Genomic DNA, 14,954 nt, shown 5'->3' with positions numbered 1-14,954 from the left:
CAGTGAATCCTTAGGGTTAACTGTATCTGTGGATGGCTACCTTAGTGACTACCTTACCTATAGGCCAGTAAGCCTATCATCAATGTGTTGTTTTTTTTCACAAAGAGGCCGATTTATATTTGATAATAATATATTGGTTAAGACATTTTAATCTTTGAAAAAACTTTCAAAAAAGTAACAACACTTTTGTGGCCCCCCTGTAGTAACTCTGAGGACCTCCTGGGGGTCCCAGCCCCTGTTGAAGATCTCTGATCTAAATGATGTACCGATTAAATGATTAGCCTAAAACACATGTCTGATTGTACTTGTCACAGTCCTGCAGGACTGGTTTGTCTTTAACAATTATTTTTTAGTCGCTGGGTTGAAATGTTTTATTGTGACAGACTTCCTTGTGAGGTGTTTCTAAGGTGGAAAACCCCAGACTGTAATGAAACATACAGTTCATTTCTTCTTCTTTTTTAATTTTCAGAATAGTAATTGTGTGCTCAGTGTAAACAAAGCTGCAGAGATTTGGCAGTTGCACTGAGCCAGGAATACATTCTAGCCTTGAATGATGGAAATTATCCTTTAATCTCAGTAATAGCATAAGAAAAGCAAGTTGACAGACAAAGATAGAGACTCCAGTCAACATGACCTACAGTATGTATTTCTACACACAAACAGTTTAACACATGGGTGGAGTTACTTGTTATTGATGTTTTGGCTTTGAGCATTGAATATGTAGGTGTTCCCATGTTAGCCCGCGACATGCTCACACTTGTTTAACTACAAACTATCATGTATAATGCAGCGGAGACTCCAGCATGTAGCTCACTACGATTATGTTTCGCTTTCTCACACAGGCTGAGGCTCACGCTGAGAGTTTGACCCAGAGGGACAACAGAGCGCTTCGGACTGAGGCCTCGACCAGCCAGCAGAGTCTGCTGTCTCAACCAGTGCTCCCAGACATACCAGTCATCACCGGAGAGGAGGAGAGCAGTGGTGCAGCTCAAGATCAGGAGGAGCTTGAGTTTCCTCATGACCTGCTGCCCAGTCTAGACTTCAGCAGTGAGCTCAACATCTGGGAGTCCTCGCTGGGGTAAGTTGAGGGTTCACCACACACACACACACACACACACACACACACACACACACACACACACACACACACACACACACACACACACACACACACACACACACACACACACACACACAAACACACAAACACACACAAACAATTATGAGGTAATAACTATACCAGTTTATGTCTAAATGTTATAATAAAACATACAGACAAGTTCTTGCTTTGCTTTTAATGGCTGCTACAGTTCTGAGTAAAAGTGAATCATATTAATAACTACAGTTAGCAAGCCTTGTCTACTTTGGTTGCTATTTTTGAAATCTCTACGTTTAGATGTGCAATAACTTGGCCCCATAAATTGCCAAATAAGCACTGTGTAGCATAATGTTTTTTATTAAGGCCTAAAAAACGCATTTTCTAAATTGCCATCTTATTATAAGCAATGGGGCCCTACATACACGTACATAAGTTTTTACTAAAATTAGAACAGTTTGGTTTATGTCACGTGTGATTTCTATATTTGAGTTTTGGTCCATGCTCTTCTCTGTGCACCAATCAAAGTTTAGTAATATTCAAATCACAATGCGATGACAGTTGAATAGTTGTTCTTGTCAAACCACATCTGCATAGTCCTAAAGAAGCAAGCTGATATTTGTGCTAAACTCTTATAATAAATATGAAAAGTCTTAACTTTACTTTGTTTAAACTTTTTGACCAATGAGCAGTCTATCACTTAATGTTTATATTACCAAGGTTATTTCCCAAAGTAACAAATATAATATAATGATTACAGTAGATACACCAGCCTTCACTGGAAGATGCATTCATGTTCGTATTATTATTATTATTATTATTATTATTATTATTATTATTATTATTATTATTATTACGTTACTGTAGAATAATGTATTGGATATTCATTTTGCTTGATTTATGGCCTTGAGGGAACAGATTTGTACCAATTATTCAGTCAAGGTGAAAGTTAATCTGATATTGATTTGTCGTGAATGTGTGTGTGCGTGTCTGTGTACGTTTGTGGTGTGGGTTTGTGTTAGCAGAGCTCAGACTAGCTCAGGTAAGAGGAAATGTAAGCAGGTGGACCCCCTGCTGGCGGGCCCGCAGCATCACACGGAAGTCAGTCGACCACCGGTGGTCCTAGATGCAAGGTACCACCTAGACTCAGCATGATGGGGGATAGCGAGTCTGCTGTGGGACTGTGGTCACCAGGAATGATTAAGAGTAACACCAGGGAGCATGGAGTGGAAAAACAAGATAAGAGGGTGTTCGAATGTTTCTAACTTACTGTATATTGGAGTGTGATGGATATCGCCTGTTTGGGTGTTGCCTGTCTTAGTAGACTTGACTTGAGTTGTGGTCGTTTTTATATATGCTTTGGTGAATTATGCGCAGACTGACTTAATGTTCTGTTTCAAGTGTTGCCTGCCTTCAGTATAATTCTGCTTTTGTCTGAGAGCTGAAATTGATTGCACTAATTAGTTTGAGGCTTCAATGTATTCTGACAACCTGAGTCATTGCAGTAGTATACTTATTATTGTTTTAATTCAATTTGGATTATTTAAGAAGGGGACAGTGCAATTAATAAAACACATGATTATACATGGGCTAAAATGCCAGAATTTCCAGCTTGATGTGAATGTGTAAAACTAACACAAAAACGAAGTAAAAAAGAAAATCATGAAGTAATGAGGGACTACTTAGTAACCACTCCGTATGATGTACCACTAAGGGGTGCACAAAAAGAGTAACTAATGATTAAGTAATAAGTAATGAATGAGTCGTTACTAGTTTGTGCGCCTCAAAGGTTAATTCATAGTTAATCAGGAACGAAGAAAGTGGTCGTTATTCTGATTAATTTATGAACTAATTATAATAATTAATAAAGTATATCCCTGTCGGTTCTCCAGTAACTAAACATGATATACTTTATAGCCCTCAAATCAGAGTTATTCAGGAACTACTCATTAACGATTCATTAATTATCAGTATTTGTAACTACTCACATTTGTGTGTACCGTATTGTAAAGTGTTACCAAAGTAAGTACTGTGCAAACTTTCACTGTATATATCAAATTCTCAAACTACAGAAATAGAGAAGATAAAATTACTGCTTTTTAAGCCAAACACTGCAGAGTAAGAGGACATGTGCAATCTTAAAATGCAATACTGCGAGAAGCACCTCCATTCCACCTCAGGTACTGTAGATATGGCAGGCAACAGCATGTTGCATAGCAAAACCTCCCAGCTGCAAACAGTGTAATCTATTTTGCTGCTCCGCCCTTTAGTAGGGAATGCCAAGTGAATTAGATGTATGCTTGAGTGCAGGTTGGTGAGGTGAGTGAGTAACATGTTGTCAGTGCAGAGGTTGCATTTACATGGAAATGTCAGTCTTTATGGTTAGACCATATTAACCAATCACATGCATTGAGTTATTTCTCACTTGATGTATTTACATCTGAACACGATAAGCAGATTTCAAGATACCAGCTGATGACACAAGTAATACATAATTAATTAATGATGGTGGAGCTATACACTCAGTGAGGCTTAAAGACTAAGATTAGGATCCCACAGCATTAGCCTGTACTGCTGGCTAATGGTTTAGCAGTGACTCAGCAATTACAACTGAATGGCACAAAGCTAGCCTGTTAGTTAAAGGCATTATAGCAAGCACTCACATTATGAAGCTAGCTGTGTACTTCATGGAGTGCTTTGCAGGGCAATGCCACCACTTTGATATATTCTGATATAGTACATTATGAGGCAGGAATTTTGGTGTATGTATATGTAAGGTTGTTTATCTGGTGACATAGTAATAATAATAATAACATAATAACAGTACACAGCAGCCTAAGACCTTTCATAGTGGTTTCTATTGTACAGTATATGGATGCTACTACAATTCTTAGTAGTTGCTACTAGTAGGATTGTTACATTCATGCTGCTAGTACTAGCTTCATACTTTAAAGGTTGGCATTAAAAATATAGGCAACGTTCCAATACATAATTATCCAATTAAATTATTGAATGAAAATTCATTGTTAAGCTTTTGGCACAATTAGAAAATCAGACTAGGCTTAGGAAAATTGTATAGTAGCTACCTAGTGTAATGCCTAATGTATGTTTTGGTGTGTATGAACAGACCTGCATGTTCATTAACAACCATATGCTTACAAACAGCTGGTATTATTTCTTGTAAGAGAATGTACATCTCAGACTAGACATTATGAGGACAGTTGTGTGTTGTGTGTGCTTATTGAGTGCAGTGTCTGAGCATGGGCTTCTGCTCTGCCAATAGCAGCGCTTTGTGGCATTGTGGAATGACCAGCTGTCTGCCTGCCAGACTCTTAACTGTGTCACCTCACCCTCGTCTCAGGCCTCATGACAGCGACCCAGTTCTCACAGATGCTCAGCCTTCACCTCGGCCCGCTGCCACACCTGATACGGGTGTCCGACCCTTGACGCCTTCCCTATCTGTGCTCCTAGATCGGGAACTCAAACAGGCCATCCAGGAATGTGAAGAACAAATGGCCTCACTGGGCATACTTAATCCCACAGGCCCCCCCAGCATCACGCCTGGGAAGGATAATGATGTAGGGAAGAAAACTGGAGAAGTGATGGTTAATAAATTCAACGAGTCATCGTCACTGCCTCCAATCATAGTCCAGCCAGGACATAGCAACGGGGGCCATGGAAACAAGGGTACACATGGAAACAGTGAGGCAGCAGGCAGTCAGAAAGATACAGTTGTGTTTAGTTTCAGGAATTACATACTGGGCACTGAGAATAGTGCCAGTGCAGCAGGGACGGAGAGTGAAAAAATGGCAACACAGAGCCTTGATAAATGTCCAGAGATTAAGACAGAAAAAGAAACCGAGATAAATGAGCAGAAGGAAACATTCACACATACACAATTAGAAAAAACAACAGATTTATTTAAGGAAACTCAAGGAGAAGTTGCGTTTTCTGAGCAGAGAGACAGTTTTAGAGAGGAACATGTTGATTCTAAAGCAGGCATCGAGGAAAATGGCACTCTAGATTGTAATGCAGTAATTGGGGAGAAAGACACAGAAGCAATAACGGAGATTGTAGACATAAAGAAAGAAAAGTGTGATGAGTCCAGTATTACCGTTTGTATAGTTAAAACGGGAAAGAAAGATGAATCTGTTGATAAAACATCAGAGTGCAGTAATCTTCCTTTAAAGAATAAAGATGCATTGTCAGAGATGCAGAGTTCTCCATGTGACAAACCGGCTGGGCAGGACAAAAAGGCAAAGAAGAAAGACAAAAAAAAAAAAAGGAAAAACAAAAAGATAGAAGAGAAGAATACCAAGACTGGACAGAAAGCAAAGGTAGTAGTACAACCTGAAAATGAATTGCAGGCTTTGTCTCTCATAAATGCAGGAAATCACATAGATTCAACAGCAAATACAGAATCTGTGTCCCAGGCAGCTCTGACTGTGATTTGTGGTGAACAGCCTGATAATGGGTTTGCCTCCAAGCAACAGCTGAGTCCCGGGGGAAAGCTCAGCCCCAGCCCCCCACTATCCTCCTCTCATAGCAGGCAGGATCATCTTACTGCCTGTTCACCTGCGTCCCACCAGGCTCTTTCACAGAGGCCATACAACCATACAGACGCCCCCCAATGTGGCATGAATCACAGCTTGCATGAAAGCCCACAGCCGAAGCAACATGCAACCGGAGGTGTCACAGACAACCAAAATACAACCATGACACATGTCCAAACTACAGTTATCAATCCAGCTGCTTCTGCTGATAAGAGATCAGATGCACAAACACAGAAGTTAACTATAGTTACCTCAGAAGCAGTGATACTCGCACAGGAGAATCACAGCCCACTCTCCAACAGCCGGACTTGTGTGGGAGAGAGCAGCGTGGAGAGTGCCCTTGAAGAGCCTTTAGTGGGGGTTGCTGCGTTGCCACTGGCAACACCCATGATGCCAGAAGTGATAGAAAGCCAGGGAGAGGGAGAAAGCATGAGGCGTGATTCATTGGAGAGAGTAGCTGCTGTAGCAGTCGCAGAGAGTGAGAAAGCAGTAGGAGAGAAAGATTTAGGGGGAATAGAAAAGTGCCTCAGCTCCGCAGACGAAGAGAAAGAAGGTCTCCTGGACAGCCTTCCTCAGCTCGCATTAATCTGTTCACAGGGAAAATGCTCACTTGCATTTTCAGCCAAAGAGGGACAGGCTGCATCTGAGGAAAGCTGCAGCAGCAAAATGCCACACAACTCGGCTGAGACAGAAATGAAGGGACCGGGAGAGACAAGTGTTCGCAGTGCAGACACCGGGATCTCACCAGCTGAAGAGAGAGACCGAGAAAAGGAGCCGCTCCGGTTAGAAGCCTGTATCAATACTTCTCCCTTTGGGCTACTCACTGGTCCTGATTGTCAGGATTACAGCGCTGTGGGATTGGAGGAAGCAGGAAGAGTGGGAGGAGGAGGGGAGGTGGGAGAGAAAGGGTGGCTGGCTACAAAGCACAGTTCATTCAGCCAGCCAGAAGGCTCTGCTAGTGGGGTGTCATCAGCTGATACAGAGACGCGTCCGCCCACCGATGTTGCCGAGTCACAGCTGAAGTCACAGAGCTGGAGTGAGCCGATTGCTACCATCCCTGAGAGCATCTGCACTGAACAGGACCGTCTTTCTCAACCCTGCCAAGAACAGCATGGCGCAGCCATCTCACCTCTCCCCACTAACCCTGAGCAGAGCTCCAGCAATACAAACGGTAGGGTAAGGGCTGATCTCAAACAGAATTTAATTTCAGAAGAGGCATTGTCTTTGGGAAACATTTGTGAGGAATCATCCATCACAGAGACAGACAGAAACAACGGCCAAGTATTGCGGTCTCTAAACTCACCTCAGCTTCTGACTTCTTCACAACAAATCTCAGTCGAGCTACAAGTGAGTAACATTCAACAGGTCCAGCCTGAAAGTAGCACAACAGAAACCAGCACAGCCGTAAGTGCAGCAGCAGAGTTCCAATTCCAGACACAGAGCAATAGTGGTGCTATGTCTGGAGTGGGTGTGTACCTATGTAACAGAAGTAGAGGCAACAACAGAGTTCACTTTGCGGACACTGTGAAACAAGAAAGCAGTTCCTCTGTTGATCTCAGGATCATGTCGGTGCCAGCTATGGACTGCGCCTCTTTGCCTCCGCTGACTGTACATGAGAGTTTGCACCATCCTGTGGTTGAGGCCAGCTACACCTTCCCAGAATTTCTCAGCTTGAAGAAGCCAGAAATCCCTGCAGATGCAACTCCTGCCAAGGATGAATTAGCAATACGGAGCTCAGTCGACTCTCCGAAGCCACAGAAAGATGTCCAGTTGAATAAAGGGGATATGGGGACCAAAGATACCAAGAAGAACATTAACATAGATCAGTCAGGTAACAACAACTTAAAGACAAACGCAGTGGATTTACAGTCAGCGAGTGAGGCCTGCTCAAAACAGCTTCCATGTCCTACCGAGAAGAATCAGACTGGTGACGTTATACAAACAGCAGAAAGTGCCGTCTCTGAGGCTGATCATCCAACAGTTGAACAGGTGTCAGCAAAGGTGACAAAGCAATTAGAGGCGGAAACAGAGAAGGATGGTGTAAGTCTGTGTTTGTCAACTGAGAAAGGGATAGATGAGTTACATGCTAAAGGCTCAGCCAAGGCTGGCCAGCCACAGGAGTCCCCTTTAATATGGGATGCTACTGAAGGTAACCTGCATCCTCTCTCCTCATGTTCTGTGCTTCCAGCTGATGACGTTACCTGCAAGCCTTTAACTGATGTCTCCACTGAGTTACCTGTTGGTCAGCTCTCCACGGACCTTGACCCCAGTTCAAAAGCCAAAACTGGGATCTGCACAGCCTCTCTTCAGACAAAGCCTAGTCACCCCAGTTATCAGCCTCCCACCCAATTAGATCAAACATCTCCTCATGAACTGGTTACTACAGAGCCCATGAAAGCTAGTGAGGGGTCGAAGCCCATAATTTGCTCTGCTAATCTGACAAAGGATGAATCAGCGACTTTCAGAAGTGACAACCTCTGACCAGTCAATTCCTGTTATTGAGCAATTTGCCGGTAATTCTTCTTTTGTGCTGCGGCCTCCTGGTCCTATGTTGAGTCACTTGGAGTCCATTGCAGACTGTGATATCTCTCTTCCTGAGCAGACAGATAACGGCAGCGCTGATAGTGACCTCACCAAAGTCTCTGGAGAGGTGGATGGCAACAAGAGCAGGGAAATGACACAAATGTCTTTAGCACAGGATGTGGAGTACGGTGATGTCAACGTTAAAGCAGATGAGACTTGTCCGAAACTGGAGGATAGAAATGACGCTAAGGAGACTGTCGTTGAATTTGAGTTTTCTGAGATTAACAATGATAATATTCAATTTTCACAAGAGGAAAATCTGTCTCCTCCTCATCCCCCTGGTGTAGTGGGTGTACTGGCAAAGGGTGGGTCTGATAATGTAATTTCTCTATCCCACTCTGAGCCAGGCCCTGTTGGCATTAAACCTGTTATTTGTGAAGTATCCAAGGATTATGATGGAATTAAACAAGACAATATGACAGAGAAAATGGGAGATCAGATATCCACGCTGTTTGCAGAGGAGAAGAAAAAAGTTGAAGAAGCAACAATGGATAATCAAAGGGAAACAGCATACAGCAGTAAGATGCAGACAGGAAAGACAGACACAGCACCACAACAGAGTAACGGGCAAGATAAAGAGGCTGTAGAGGAAATTGGAGACCTGCAGCCACAACATAAACATAAAGTGCATAAGACTGAATCACCAATAAGTGATATAAAGGAAGTAGAAAGGAAGAGTGGCATTGCATCTGAAAGACAAACCAAGACTTCTACCTTATCTTCTGACAGACCTGCTGGGTCATATGAGGACATGCTAAGTGCTGAGGTAGATTCTGGTAGTGAACCTCAAACTGTTTATGAACAGATTTTGCGCCAAACTCTGACAGCAACACTGGAAAGCAGCTCCGACAGGGACGCGGCACTAGATTTGAATGCAGCTCTTGGCCAATCACAGTCCACACCAGAGCCCAACTGTTTTGCTCAGCAACAGGAGCAACAGCAGCGGTGTTTGTACTACCTACAGTGTCTGGGATCCAGACATCCCACACAGGAATTGTCAGGTGGCTGTCGAGAGGGGGGAGAAAAGACTAACAGTCAGGTCAGGCAGACCCAAGCACTGCTTCAAAGTGTGAAAGGGGTAGCAGAGGGAGGAGACGGCTCTGTTGGGAATTTGTGTCAGTCAGGAAGCAGCGATGAGTTGACAGGGGATGACAGCAATGAACGAGTGATGGGTGATGGAGAGGGAGCACAAGCAGGGGTTGATGTGCTGTTTCACCTTGCCAGTGATTTAAATAAGAGTAGAAGGGCTGCTGAGAGAAATGCCATGGCTGAAATAAGGAGTGTAACAACTGGCTCTTATGTAGATGAGACAAGACAGGGGATGGATGAGAATGATAGCCCTGCATTAGGGGTAGTTGGGTCAGATACAGACACTGAGTTTGTGAGTGATCTGGTTGGTAAAGGCCAGCAAAAAGGCAATCTATCAGCTGCCTGTCAAGACCAACATGGAAAACCCGAGACCTCGAAGAACACTGCTGTTTTTGTTGAGTCTGCACCACAGGAACATGAGACTTCAACTTTCCAGATCTCTGTTTCATCAAAGGTCAGCACAGATAGTCATGGCATTCATACAGCAGTTATTCCAAGTGCAAACCAGGCTGAAGAAATTCACACAAAGATATTCAGTACTCTGGTTGGGCAACCCAAAACTGTGGAAAAGGATTTCAGTGTTGCCACGGCTGTGAAAAGCAACATTAGTCAAACTGAGGAGTGTGAAATTCACGATACAGTGTGCAGGCCTCTCAAGCTACAAAGCTTCAATAAAACCTCCGCCACACAAAGCAGCCCAGTAGTACAAACACCCATAAAAGGCCCTGATGTAGAGGAGATCACAAAGGAAGATAAAGCACCTTTGGACGAAGAGAAAGCTAGCAGCCAGGGGAAAGGACAAAGTGAGATAAAAGCATTAAACAATGAAGCAATGAATGAACAGGAGGTCAAAAATCCAACTGTGAGTGCTAAAGACAGTGTCTCAACTGGTCTTTCTAAGGCAACAGAAAATGGCAATGATATAAAATATAAAACAAGTCATGATGTTATCACATGGCCATCTGTTGTTTCGTCAAAGCCCCCGGGAGATTTTGCATCAACCCCTCCTGCAGCTTCTACCCAGTCAGAGAAGCCACATGATCAGGTGTCTTTGTCAAAGCCCCAAGACGATACTGCGGTTAACCTCATTGTTGCCGATTCCCACCATGAAGGAATATCACCTGAAAAAGCTCCTGTTGAACAAGTGTCTGTGAACACAGAGGCTGCCGATGTGTCAGAGAGTCCGGCTCCTGGACTTCCAGCTCGAGAACCAGATACTAACTGGATACAAGCTCTAAAGGAAGCTGCATCCCAATCTCAGAGTAAACAAGAGACCTCAAGGTAAGTGTGTGTGTGTGTGTGTGTGTGTGTGTGTGTGTGTGTGTGTGTGTGTGTGTGTGTGTGTGTGTGTGTGTGTGTGTGTGTGTGTGTGTGTGTGTGTGTGTGTGTGTGTGTGTGTGTGTGTGTGTGTGTGTGTGTGTGTGTGTGTGTGTGTGTGTGTGTGTGTGTGTGTGTGTGTGTGTGTTGAAATCAACAGATGAGAAAAATGCCTTCAAAAGATCAAAAATATCCCTTTTTAAACCAGATTAGAGTAGTACACATGAGACTTCACGCTGAAAAATAAATCCCATGCAACTATACATGTCTAAAAAGGTCTGTGGAGGTCAGCATGGGCTTCCCCTTAATCTGTTACACAAAGTAGCATGTGAGCATTACATATGTGCTCAAGTACACAGAGAGAAAGGCATATGCGTAGTTTGTTAGCCTGGGTAAACCCTGACGAACTTCCGGTAAATTTGAGATTTGCTCTGGCGAAGAGCCCATTCAAACCCATTTCCAATGCCCCCAAAATCGAGGCACCAATCGCAACCGTTGAGGCAGGCTTTACACCAATCGCAACCGTTGAGGCAGGCTTTACACCAATCGCAACCGTTGAGGCAGGCTTTACACCAATCGCAACCGTTGAGGTGGGCTTTACACCAATCGCAACCGTTGAGGTGGGCTTTACGCAACGATGATAGTGCAGCGACAGCGAGCAGCTTTTTGTTTACATTCAACATGACGGCTACCGAAGCGCAGCGTCACCCAGATTGTTGGTCTAATTGGTTGAAGGACTATCCAATGTGCCCAGAGGCATTTGAGCCTTTGGAAATTAACTGTCAATGAACCTTTCCCAGACCCATTCTCAGTTACAAATGAGAAGGGTCTGGTGTTAACCAGGCTAGTAGTTCAGAACTACACCAAAATATTTAAGAATTAATTAGGTGGACAAATGTCAATATTTATTTTGTTGTAAAACTATGATGTTCAGCCTATTTATCAGTTGTTTAGTTTATTGCTGCAGTTTTTTGTTTTTTTTAAGGGATTCACTGAACAGAGTTTAGGTTCAGGTTTGGCCAAACTTTGGGCTTTTTGACAGAGTTCGGGTTCTGCCGAACTTTAGAATGTTTTTTCCACTGAACCAAACTCTACCAAAGAGAAGCAACAAGAGGTAATGACGGCGCCATTGATTACGGGAAGATGTTTACATAGGTGGAGTGTTCAATGCAGTAGGCTGTGAGAAAGTGAAAATGGAACTTGTGAGCAGAAAAGTGTTGTTTGGCAGTACTTTTCAGTCAAAAGAAGACGATTCAAGTCGAACTACATGTTCAATTTGCAATGCCGATTTGTCTCGTGGGGGCAAGGGCCCTAAACAACACACAACATCACATAAAGCATTTGGTATGAAACATCTGAAAGAATAGGAGTTGTGCATGAAGGAATCTACAGACAGCAGCCAAAATGCAGCAACTTCAGGTAAGGAAGGACAGTCGCAGCTAAAAACTTGTGTTAACCAGACACTGCCTCTCCCGGGCTGTCAGCTGTTCCCTTGGCAAACAAGTCTCCCTACAGCAGGACCAAATGGCCGGCTGCTTCTTGTTCGCTAACGCTAGCTTTCTAATTTCACCCACCCAACATGCCTTCATCATACACTGGTTAGCGAAAATTTGCCAAACAAAATTGTCACTCAGCTGGCGATAGCGATGTGCTTCCCTACGATGTGAAAAGAGCGTGTGAATTCAACATTAAGTTGTTAAATTAAACTATTTCAGAGGCTGTGGCTGTTGTTTACTTCATTAATGTGTTACTATTACTGTGTTAATGGACTGAGGATGTGAGTAGGGTTTGGGGTTCGGTATAATCTTAACCAGTGGGTTCAGTATTCGGCCGAACCCCAAAAATCTGGATTTGTGCATCCCTAGTTTTTATTTTTTTATTTTTTTTACAACTTGGCATTCCATACTTGTTTGGAGTGATATAGCAGAGAGCAGCGGGACAATGAATATGAATGAGGAGGTAAACACAGAGCTGCACTTTGTTTGTGACTCGAGCTTGGGTCAGATGACTGTGCCGGTTGAAGTCTTGTGGAAGTAATGCAGCCTTTTATATTCAAAGGATGACATCAGCTGTGACATCGTCCCTGCTCTCCAGGGCAAGAATGAGCCTTTTCTCACACTGCTAAACACAATGCAACAACAGCACAAACACACACACACACACACACACACACCTTGTAGGAAGAGCCCCCGTAACCACACAAGCACACACATTTGTCATGTGTCAGTCATTCCTTGCGCATGTGCTATAAACTAAACAACAAATCCCCCAACCCCCTCTTCTCTTGCATTGTTTTCCCAGACCCCTCCCATCTCTGGAGTCTCCTCAACTAGAGTTTCTTACTCCGACTGAGGAGATAGCTGCTCCTCTGAGACAGGAGGAGATCCCACCACCGGAGCGAGCAGCAGAGAAGACAACAGAGATCCCACCTCTGAATCTTGTGAAGAAGCCAGTGGATCTTCCTGAACCTTTAAAAAAGACAGTAGAGCTCCCAGAACCAACACCGCAGACAGTAGAGCTCCCAGAAGAAACAAAGAAAGTAGAGCTCTTAGAACCAACCAAGAAAGAAGAAGAGCCTCCAGTAGAGCTCCCAGAACCAACAGCGCAGACAGTAGAGCTCCCAGAAGAAACAAAGAAAGTAGAGCTCTTAGAACCAACCAAGAAAGAAGAAGAGCCTCCAGTAGAGCTCCCAGAACCAACACCGCAGACAGTAGAGCTCCCAGAACCAACACTGCAGACAGTAGAGCTCCCAGAAGAAAAAAAGAGAGTAGAGCTCTTAGAACCAACCAAGAAAGAAGAAGAGCCTCCAGAAGAGCTCCCAGAACCAAAAAGGGAGCCAGTCACTTCTTCAGAAATAGTGAATGAGCTAGCTGAGCTACAGGAACCAACAAAAAGCATAAAAGAGCTCCCTGAACCAACAAACAATGAAGTGGAGTTCCCAGAACCAACGCAGAATAAAGAACCAGAACCAACAAAGACAACAACAGAAGAACCAGAGGAGAAGCTGACCAGTGAGCTTCCAGAGGAGCTGGTGGAAAAACCTGTAGAGATCCCATCTGAGGAGCCATTGAAAGTGCCAGCTGAGGAAACTGCAGCGACAGAAACAGTCCAGGACCCTGCTGAGGAACTTCAGGACAGCGGGTGAGTGCCCTCGTAACATCATAAGATTAATACATATTCAATTGCAATGAGTGTTTCCTGAAAAACTGATTGTCCCACTGGAGATTCCAGTGAAAGTGTGAAAGTCTACTTTACCAGTTTGAGGAGTAATGTTTCCCTGTAAGGATGCTGCCAAGGGTTTTCTTTCAGAGCTCAGTCAGAGTCTGGATTTAAAAAAAGACCTGTCCTTATAATCCTCAATTGACTAAAATCTCAGGATTATAGCCTTTTACCATTAAGAACAACAGGTTTACATTGAGACTAGTCATTTTGTGGTGGACTGGGTTTCCAACAGGAAACCATACATCAGAATGATTTGTATGTGACCTTTTAGTCCTGATCGTTTTCCTAAAAGTTATCATAACATTTCCATTACAGTGATGTGTCCGAGACATTTTATTGCAGTTAATTTATTTGTGAAAAGGGGGGATCTCAGGGGGAAATTGTGCTTCACAGCTCGGCAGCTCTGCCTGTCGCACATTTAAAATGGATTTCCATGCGCTTGGAGAGTTCCCTCGGCAGCTTTGTGTGGCTTTCAGTCACCTCGAGGGCGTCTGCGAGGTTGTTGCTGTCTGCAGCGGTTTAACAGTCTGATCGGACGAATGAGACGGAGTCTCACAGATTTGTACCGGTTGGTGAAACCGAAGTGAACCCTTTATGTTGTTAAATCTGCTGACTAAGTTAAATACACATAATAAACCAGTGAGTCGTTCTGTTCAACCTCCTTGTGGGCATTTAGTATTTATTTAAGCATTTTAACAGCTCTGGCTAGACTAACTTTCCATGTACTGTATGTCATTCTTCTACTTAAAAACTTCACGTCACTAGAGTGTTCATTGCGCCTCTATGGATGTGTTGTGGAAGTAGTCTTTTTCCAGCTTATTTATTATGTATAAGCAATGTCTTTATAAATGATACATGCTATTCCAATTAAGTTAAATCATTGCTGCTGATTTCTTTTTACTTAGCTGGAGCTTTTCTCAGCCTCCTCAGTTATCTCTCTTAGTTGTCACTCTCTCCTGCCGTTTGCTGCATTTAAAGGAGCCATCCCACATGCCAGAGTAGCACTTGTTGCCTGTCAGTCACAACACTTGTCCCATCACTGCTGTCGGACACAAACGTTTGTTCAGAGTCGGAGGGAGGAGGAGTGACAGTGC

The 14,954-nt window shown here is 43.6% G+C and overlaps 1 protein-coding gene across 18 annotated transcripts in view; it reads left to right on the top strand.

The window, feature by feature from the left end:
• The window catches only part of tacc2 (transforming, acidic coiled-coil containing protein 2), a 53,573-nt gene that overhangs the window by 9,231 nt on the left and 29,388 nt on the right, over positions 1-14,954 (top strand). For 14 of the 18 annotated variants that reach the window (XM_039784475.1, XM_039784474.1, XM_039784471.1 and 11 more), the window contains exons 1-2: positions 7,965-10,602; positions 12,940-13,779. In XM_039784475.1, the coding sequence (XP_039640409.1) occupies positions 8,096-10,602; positions 12,940-13,779 (3,347 nt within the window). In that variant the 5' untranslated portion in view covers positions 7,965-8,095. Of the gene's footprint in view, positions 1-842; positions 1,079-7,964; positions 10,603-12,939; positions 13,780-14,954 lie in introns of those variants that run through there. The other 4 variants (XM_039784479.1, XM_039784482.1, XM_039784480.1 and 1 more) reach the window with 1 other exon arrangement.

This window comes from Perca fluviatilis, chromosome 19, assembly GCF_010015445.1.
Source record: "Perca fluviatilis chromosome 19, GENO_Pfluv_1.0, whole genome shotgun sequence".
Taxonomy (NCBI): domain Eukaryota; kingdom Metazoa; phylum Chordata; class Actinopteri; order Perciformes; family Percidae; genus Perca; species Perca fluviatilis.
The sequence above is the reverse complement of the archived record's forward strand: the minus strand, read 5'-3'. Positions and strand labels throughout refer to the sequence as shown.